This window comes from Trachymyrmex septentrionalis, unplaced genomic scaffold, assembly GCF_001594115.1.
Source record: "Trachymyrmex septentrionalis isolate Tsep2-gDNA-1 unplaced genomic scaffold, Tsep1.0 scaffold137, whole genome shotgun sequence".
Classification (NCBI taxonomy): Eukaryota; Metazoa; Arthropoda; class Insecta; order Hymenoptera; family Formicidae; genus Trachymyrmex; species Trachymyrmex septentrionalis.
In genome coordinates this window covers 379,983-389,575 of record NW_017304512.1, presented here as the reverse complement: position 1 = coordinate 389,575, position 9,593 = coordinate 379,983, and the positions used below count along the sequence as shown (strand labels likewise).

Genomic DNA, 9,593 nt, shown 5'->3' with positions numbered 1-9,593 from the left:
AGAGAGAGAGAGAGAGAGAGAGAGAGAGAGAGAGAGACTAAGGGGCGGGAAAGAGAGGGAAGAAGTCAGGCTCTGCTATTACAGAGCACCTCCGTGGCGCACAGCCCAATATGGGGCAATCTCAGATTTCCATCCGCCCAAATCGAGAATATACGCCCGCGCCTCCGTTCGCTCTTCTTGGCCCGCGGAGGGTTGGTCGTTGTCGCGGTTGTCGTCTTCGTCGTCGCTGTCGACGTTTCGCCTCCCCGTCCTCCTCTTTCGACGGAGGTGTAGACGTTGCTCTCGGTGGAGTTGTTGCTTGTCCACTTCACTCTCGCTCGTAACAGTGCCAAAAGTGCTTCAAAACACTCCGCTCCGTTCTGTCGATACCATTTTCTTCTCTGCTCCTTTTCTTTCTCCTATTTTACTTGCCGCCTTTCTATTTTTCCGGTGATCTTTACAGAGTTCCTCTTTTTTTATCTAGGTTTATTCAAACGCGCTCGCGTTTTCTTTCTCCTTTTATATTCTCCTCTTCTAGTTTTTTCCTTTGAAGTACACATCTTTCGAGATATCGCTGTGCTTGATCCAAGGGATCCAAGGGATCGCGCAAGGCAGAGCAGATTGTACGGGCGATCACGGTGCATTGAACGGGCAAAGGTGATTAATCGCGGTCTGTGATTTGTGCGATCAATCGTGTTCAACAATGATCGTAGTGTCATTGATTTGACGGAAGGTTGGGCGGTGTATAAAAATCGTTTGAGTAACGTAAAAACGTCCGCTGCGCACGAAATCAGTTGCCGGTTACAGTTTTTCAAGAAGAGGATTCATTAAGAACGATACGTTCATGTTGCCGGAAAGCAACTTTCCCGTCACAGGTAATCAGCAGCGTTCGATATTGTACGAGCCGGATCTATAGATTTTTAAGCCTTAAGCTATAAGGAATAGACGAATCACAATCAATTATTCTCCTCGCATTGTAGTTTGCTCAATTTGATCAATTTCTTACGGCTTAAGACTCAAAACATTTACTGTAGATCCAGACTACAGCGATTTTTAACTAACACATTTTTCTGACAGCGTGTTTTTGGACGATCATGGATATTTTTTCGTTGAACAGAATCAAACGGTAGTAATCGATATTTTACGTGTTTTATCTAAAGTAAATCTAAAATCACCGGCTGCATTATTTGAATATCGGCAAAGAGGCAACCGACAGAAAATAAGATCGTTTCTCGATCGGACATGTCTTTTCGAACAGCCTCACAATGAGTTACTGTTCTCCACGTGGGATACTGTCGCTGCGCTGTGCGATGTTTGCGCGGGTGTTTATGCGTAATTACGGATCCACAGCGGCGTCGTAATCAGGCCAATAGATCACGGTCTGTCTTAGTAGGTCGCAATAGGTGAGCAATTGATCTGTGACTTTAAGAATATTTCGACGATTGGTTATCACGTGTAAGAACAAAATCTTTCTTCGAAGGTTTTCTTTCTTCTGGCCGTTGCATTACCTTGACATGTTCCCGAGCACGGCGGCTGACTTTCCGTTTTTAACCTAGTTGCACTTCTGCCAATAGTGCGGAAGACCACATGTTTTCCCGCGGAACAAACGTCCGCTCCGATTCGTCCACTTGTTGCCTATGAATAAGTAAAGTTTAACGCAATATTTATCGTAATATTATTGGAGGAGTGAGAAAAAAAAAATGCAATCGTACTGTGTCCACTTTCTTATCTGTTGCAAATATCTAGTTTTTTTATAAAAGGGAAAATGTAAATTAAATCTGTGCTAGATTCTTGAAATACCTTTTATAAACAGCTGGAGCTTTATAACGTCTATAATTTTTTAGAGCGAGGTCGTCATTTATTATCTTTTAACTCTGATTAACATTTTGAATAAAATTGAATATGCAGTGGTATAATATACGCTTCAGCAATCATAAATGCCTAGTGTGGCGCGATACCATCAGCCATAATCCTAAATATGGAGTGAGAAATTTGAGAGAACCGAAAATAGTGGCGCTACGCCAAACTCTAAAAATAGCCAAAAAATAAATTGTAGTTACGCGCCCGCCTGCATCATTCTATAACTGGTCTTCAATGAAAACGAGCCACCTCCCGCACACATATCATTATTAATATCTTCTATTAATTCTGACCTCACTATTCAGTTCACCTTTACGTGAATTTTTTTTACATTTTAAAATCATTAAAAGTTCAAATAACAGTATTTCAAAAAAACCTAAGACATTTTAGACTTTATTTTCCAGAGAATCTTTCTTTGGATTTGTAAATTTTAATTTTTCTATTTATTGGGTATTTCAATAAACGTATTGTAGAAATTAAATTTCAAGCTTCGAACGTTCAATTTAATTACGATCTATTTGAGTTTTGAATCTCACACTTAATTTATACGTAGAAGGATAGATCTTTTATCTCGCTTTTGTATTTGTTATTTCTATATCTCTACTCTCGCTGGAAGCTTTGTTCCAAAATATTGTTTTAAAATCCACGCAATTAAATTAATACATTTGACGTTGTGAGTACAGAGAGTATCCAGATACACGTGTCTCGATTGTGTGCGTTTCCGGTTATTTTTGAGACCTTAAGCCTTGTATCGATATCTTATCCCGAAGTAACTAAATGACAGCCGACGCATACCTAAGCGGATTCTCGCGAGGCGTTGAAACCCGATCGACTAGGCCAAGTATGGCTCAGGAATTGCGGGTGTTCGGTGGGCTGTGCCGGAGTGTTGCCGGTTCTATTTTCGCGCAGGAATATTTTTATCCAACGGTGCTGCGCAAAGTCACAGTATGTATAATACGCTTCTACGTCTTCTGTGCGTCTCTTTTCTCCGTTTTAGTCTCTTTCCACGCGTTGTTTTCCGACATCGCCGCGCCGGTCGCTGACATTTTTGCCTCGTTGATCCTACATCGAACTTTTTTTCTGCAATAAAAATAGTAGTATCTATAAGCTCATTTTACATTTTTTACTTATAACTTCTCACACAATATAAAAAAATTGTTTTAACATAAGGAACAATATTTATGTGATTATATTGAGTAGTTTGGATAATATCAGCAAATGACATTGTTGTGATTGTAAAAAAAAAACAAAAAAAAAAACAAAAAAATAGCAGCACAAGCGTCGGCTTCAGAATTCGAATTGATGAATTATGTGCGACAGATGATTGTTGTCAATTAAATACTAAATGCGAGCTGTCTCGCGAAACATTTCCAATAAGCGGATCTCTCTCATGTAACATATGGTTTTTGCAGTTCGCTATTGTGCGATTTCGAATCCTTGAACGGACACGCGGTCGCCTACGCGGTTTGCTCAATGCAACGGCGGCGATAGGTGCGCTTGATCGTTTATCCATTTGCGCGTCAGACATTCGTTTAATTTCTGCCATTTCTCACGCCCGTCAAATCCACGCAACACAACTCGCCACGCTGCGAACGGCATTAATCCGCCCGTTAATACAGTGGTTATGAATATTCTGCAATTCGCTCGCGCACACCGGCAACGATCTCCGGCTTCCACGACGGCCTACGCGCGACCTTTCGCGCGGTTCTTGCGAACGCCGAAATAAGAAAGTAGAAGCTGTTTGCGTAGCGGACCTTTATTTATTTGTTTTTTTTTTTTCTTCAATTAATTAATCGAGAATGTTATGACTGTCTAATAACTAATGATTAATTAAACGAATACTTGACTTGGAACCGCGGTCTTTAAAACTTGAGTCAAATTATAGTAAACAGCTTTGAAAGCACAAATTATCACCGTAATTGAAAACAGTTGCACACAAGGTTGTTTCTAATGTCTTGGCCTTTGAATAAAAATTGAATTAGCGTTTGCTGTCAGTTAACAAGATTATACAGGATTTCTCAGACTTCTCCCCAATCGTTAACGGAAGATTGTTGCGTTTACATTTCGAGATACAAATCCTAAGAAATATACCGAAACATGTATGAGAAAGAATCAACTTTACAATAGTAATCTGTAATGTTTAAATTTTCAGGGGGCACTATGCAGACCGAGGAAGTCGTGCCGCGTACACAGTCTATTGGCATAGACAGTAGTCTCACCGACGGCGCTGGTTTGCAGCATCATTTGCATCACTCGGTACATTTGCGTTGTAAACCGCTATCGCCTCTAATCCACATGGCCGTCAAACAGGAGCCTCAGGAGGAAGAAGAGCGAAGTCGCGATGCTAGCACGTTGAGGTGAATCGCGAATCTCTCTTCAAGTAATTTTATATTAATTACTACAAACGACGCGGTGCGCGTCGTACCACCTTGCAAACAGATTTATGAATACTAGTTTTATTTGAAAATTAGTATTAATAAATAAATAAATTGTGATAATAATTTCGTTAAATCTGCACGAATTTATTTTACTGTAAAAATATATTTCCTAGCAATAGATTTCATTGTAACAGCAAATTTAATGTATCTTAATAGAAAAACCCGTGGTTTTTTTTTTTTGGTAAATCTTTTCGACGAAAGTTCTTTTTTACAAAAATCAGATAATATAAAGCAATTAATGACGATAACAAAATTTGATTATTTTTATATTGAATCTATAATAATGTAGCACTAGTAGCAAGATCTTTCTTTTGTGCATTTATATCGATTATCAAGTCGACAAAAATCAGGTTAAATGATATAGCTTTCTTTGTTTGTTATTTGGATATAATTTTGGATATACCTGTTTTCCGCAATTGGAAATTCTTCTTCTTCTTCTTCTTACGTTAGGCCTCTGGCCTGTGTTACATCTCTCTCATATTTGTGGAGCGCACACTGATTATTCAATTGCCACGAGCATATGGGACTTACAGTTTTAATGCCGGTTCCGAATGTCAAAAGGTGTTTCTTTGGGCGATTCTGTAGGCAAGGATACTCTCGGGAGGTTGCCGGCCTTTTTCGAGAAGAGACACGAGCGTAAATATTTTGGCACCTACTAGAATCGAACCCGGGACCTCTGGCATGGTAGACCAGTGCGCTGTCTGCCTCAATTGGAAATTGATGGAAAAAAGATATATCAAAACTGCTAGAAGCGCTGATGAATAAAAGTCTCTTCTTTTCTGTTGCTTTCAATAGCCCGCAAGTGGACGTAAGCAATGTGGCGGGTTCGATGGACAGCAAGCATGGACAGCAAGGTGGTAATCAAATTCAAGTGCTGGAGGAAAATCTAGCATTAACTGGTCCAGATTCTAGCAGTCGAGGACGAACTAGGTGATCTATCTATCTTCGATTTATTTTATACGCAACATTCAACAATTAAATAGTATCAGTATTTTTTTTTTTTAAAGTTTGTTTACGCCGTATATAAAACCGTATTTGTATTGTTTCTCAGAATTTACGAATTTTCTATTAATCTATTTAAATTAAATTGATTTTTGCAACGAGAGCAAAGGAAACACGGCACTTTTATGCGTACAGTACTCTCATCAAAATGCTTTTGTTACTTGATAAATCTTGTAGCATGCGTTCGAAGAGCATGATGAGTATGTCTCGCGACGGCTTACATTGTCAGGTAGCGCGATCCGCGGCAACGACGCGACTCGGGCTATCTCTTATATTTTTTGTCAAGTCTCTAACGACGTCTTTAACGTAAAACCGGCCGATGTCCAGGAAAGTGCTTTAAGTGCGATCGTCGACAAGAAAGATAGGCGCCAGGAAACTGGTTCGTGCCGAGCGAGTCTTCTAAAGTGATGCGCGCGCCTGTACGAGTACGCGAAGAAAAAAAATTTGCAGATATACGTCAGCGAGATGCGCGTCGCGAGAGAGCCGATTACCGTTATTATTGAATTTCATTAAACGGCTCGGTCGCGACTAGAGGAGAAGAAGCGCGACACACGCTCTCTGCATAAGAGCTAAGGCGCCGTACAAAACGCTATTAAGGTGTGGCGCGGAATGCAGTCACCGGCGTTAATGAAAGAGCGATATCACCGGCATAATAGTCACGATTGCGTGCTAGTTGAAATACTTCTTTCCTAAATAATGTATTAACATATTATATATCGAGTGCAACGTTTGAGACCGGTAATAAATGTGCATTCTTTATTTCTTTTCTTTTTACTACTTTAACGGATAAGTCGGTATAATTACAAAAGAACAATTATTCCTTGTTACTTTCTTGATGCTCCGTCAGTGTAACTTGTCGCAGAAATGTTTTCTAATGGAAAAATGTGCGGTCTATTAGTCGAAGTATTATCAAATATGAAATTTCGTATATTCCAGTCGTGGACGTAGGAAATCGCGATGGAAACTTAAATTCCATCACCAAGCATTACCGCCGGAATATTTGGATCACTACGAAGCGTCGCTGGCTCAGGAAAACCTGAATCTGTCGCCGCCACGCATCATCGAGCCAACAGCATCCAGTCCAGCGCCGACCAACTCGACGTCTACCCCAAGTCCCGTCGCCGACGTTCACGGTTGGCTGCAGCGAATCGCGGCGATGCAGCAGGAGCTCTGTCCGCAGATCGCACCGCCTCAATGTCCAACGACCCTCGGCCATAATCAAGCCACCGCGAGTACTAGAAGATCCGTCATTACGTCTGTGTCTTCGCAGACTTGCAATACAACTTATCCCAGTCATCATATCCAACAGACGCAGACGTCTAGCAGGCCTCCCATGAAATATTCCGATCTACCGTACATGGGTGAAATCACTCTCGATAACAGCAAACCTAGACGTGGCCGGAAACCGAAGAAGGCTGACATATGCCATTTGATTTACAAAAATTATGGTACGATATTGCCGGGCACGCCTGGTCACGAGGAGAAGAGACTGTCGCCCCGTGATAAGCAGGAGCGGGTGTCGCCTCAAGTACCTTTTCAAAGGACCGATGTCCAAAACAGGATCAGCAGTTTGTTGGAAAAACGGCTGACACAGGAAACCCGGAGGAACTTTGCGTTGTCGGAGAATTCGCGGGAGCAAGATGAGCCACTGAATCTTTGCATTAGGGACCTCAACCAGCTGAAGATACGTTTACTGCGGAAACATGGGAACGTGTACGAGTCTGGCCAGGTGAAGAGTGAAACGTCTAGCGATGGTGAAGAAGTAGAGTGTTTAGGGACGAGTTTTCTGTCAGAATCCGTGAATTATTCGGAATCAGTTGGCCATCGATCGAATAATAGTTTTGTCAATCATAACAACAATGTGATCGATCCTATGATCGGCCATAACTCTGGCTTCGTGTACTGGCCGAATGCTGGTGTGTTTATTCATCCAATGGCCTTGCAGTCCCAGTTACTGTATTATCAAAAGGTCGCCCAAAATGACAAGGGCCCACCGTCGACAACGGATCAACCACCGAGAGAACAAAAAATTGTGCCAAAATCGATATATTCAATGATGGAGACGAAAAATGCGGCCCAAGTACCGGCACTGCCTATAGCTCAGACGATACCGGTGTCGGTTGCTGCATCTACTTCGCCCAGACCGAAGAGAAATGCACCACTAAATCAGCAGCAGAGTCAACCAACTAAACGGAAGCGTTCCGCTATATTTATACCACCGATGCCAACCGAGAACAACAATAATCCAGCGACAGAAGTGAGCATATGTAAATTCAAATTTACCGGTGGCGCCAAGCCTAGTTTACAAGAGAAGAAAAGTCTTTCAGTAGATTCAGGTGGCAATTTCCGCTATTACAGTGGTACTGGTGATAAGAGTATGCGTGGTTACGAGTTCTTTCCCAGAGAGGCTCTTCAGCAACCAGCGGGCCAATCTGGAACCACTTCTGCCGCCGGAGCCTTTCTCAATGCTGCTGGTGAGAGGATTCAGCCGCCGACGATGTGCCAGAGAAGTCCAACCGGTCAGGATGATGGCCGGCGAAAGAGAAAAACCAGAAAATCTCTGCAGCGCGAAAAATTGGAGCAGACCTTCAAGGAAAAAGGTTTCCTTATTCAGACGCAGCAATTGGAATCTGCAGAAGGCGCTACTTACTGCAAATTCCGACAACTCAGAAAATTTACTAGATATCTGTTCAGAAGTTGGAAAGACTATTTACCCGGTAATGTACGCGAATTGAGCGGTTGTGGTACTGGTGCTGCCGTTGCTATAGAAAACGACGTAGCCGATGTTGAGGTCGATGGTGATACCACTCTCGTTCCCTCGCCGCTTCCTCGTGGCAATTTGCTGGATGTACCGAATAGCTTTGTGGAGGATCATCGGACTTTACCCCTTACGTGAGGCATAGTAATTCGCGATAAACGAAAGTCATGACATGATGATGCAATTCATATTGCTCTTTGATTGTTCATTTCTTTTTTTTTTCTTTTTTTTTTTACGGGAATCTATATTGTCTGCATTGATAAATTTAACAAAAAATTTGGTATTCAATTGATAATTAAAGATGATTTTTTAAATCCATGTTTTAAAGCATTTAAAAATCGTCTTTCGAAGCTTTGGATAGCAATAGATATATACACAAAGTTGTATGGAAAAGCTAATTACCTTTATTAAATTTCTGTATTTATGTTATGATAAAATTTATTATTATTGTGATAAAAATAAATTTTAGACACAACGTGTCATGATGTACCTCACGAAAATAAGGTAAACTCGATCATAGCTTAGTGCCAAAGATGAGAGACTGGAATGTACATAAAATTCACAATAGAGAATTGATTAACCAAAGAGTGATTTTGCTTTCGCCATATTGGAATTAGAATTGTGCAGTGATAATTCATTTTTAGATAATATTGGACTGCGTTGCATTTGGGATGGTATCAGAGTGAGATTTAATTATAACGATACCGTCATACTTTTCTAAGCGAATCGTCGAAATATCATCTCTAATGGAATCTAGTCTTATTTATACTCTTTTTAAATTGTAAACATGTTTTTTGTTTTTATGATGGATATTTATATTATAGAGCGATATTGTGCACAGCAGCAACTCGGCTAATTCCGCAGGTATGAAAAAGAAACGCGAAGTTTATTTGTGACAATAGACATAATTCTATTGTCATAATATATTGTCATTACGCGCAATCGATTGGATGTATTTGCCGATGTTAGAATCGCGAACTGTCTGTATAGATAATAAATAAAATGCAACAATGGGGTTTGGTACGAAAATTATTTTTACAGATTACGAAACTTTTATTTTATAGATTAATTAATTTCATTTTACTTTGCAATTGAAATGTTTGATAACATTTCAATGACATGTATGAACGTGCTATTCAAAACGGGATTTATGTAAAACCGATATGATTTTGTGAGTTTCATCTCCGGTATCACTGCAAGAGGGAAAAATAATCTTCATGTTAATTATAACAATTTAATTATTACAAAGAAACATTATTACATTTACTGAAATTGTATTGTTCCAATATCTTATATGAACGTTAAAGAATTCTTGACCCCAAATGTTGAAAACGCGATCCTTTGATCAAATTGATTATCTCGTCTTATCTATAATGGTCCGTTAAGCAGGATAACTACAAGTTGAAAACCGTCCTATACTCGTGCTGTTGTCCTTCTTCGAAAGCGACGACAAATAAAATTATTTTATACTTATGCTCATTGTAACGAGAAATCCTTATAGTAATAATAAAACAAATTGTTATTGATGTAGTGCAGATTTACTGATAATCTTTTAT

At 40.1% G+C, this 9,593-nt stretch overlaps 1 protein-coding gene across 4 annotated transcripts in view; it reads left to right on the top strand.

The window, feature by feature from the left end:
• LOC108745333 overlaps positions 1-8,271 on the top strand; it is a 25,649-nt gene extending 17,378 nt beyond the window's left edge. The window contains exons 1-4 of one of the 4 annotated variants that reach the window (XM_018481433.1): positions 48-636; positions 3,992-4,196; positions 5,073-5,207; positions 6,216-8,271. In XM_018481433.1, coding sequence (XP_018336935.1) covers positions 4,000-4,196; positions 5,073-5,207; positions 6,216-8,175 — 2,292 coding nt within the window. In that variant the 5' untranslated portion in view covers positions 48-636; positions 3,992-3,999 and the 3' untranslated portion in view covers positions 8,176-8,271. Of the gene's footprint in view, positions 1-47; positions 855-1,211; positions 1,435-3,991; positions 4,197-5,072; positions 5,208-6,215 lie in introns of those variants that run through there. The other 3 variants (XM_018481431.1, XM_018481434.1, XM_018481432.1) reach the window with 3 other exon arrangements.
• The last annotated feature ends 1,322 nt before the right edge of the window (positions 8,272-9,593 follow it).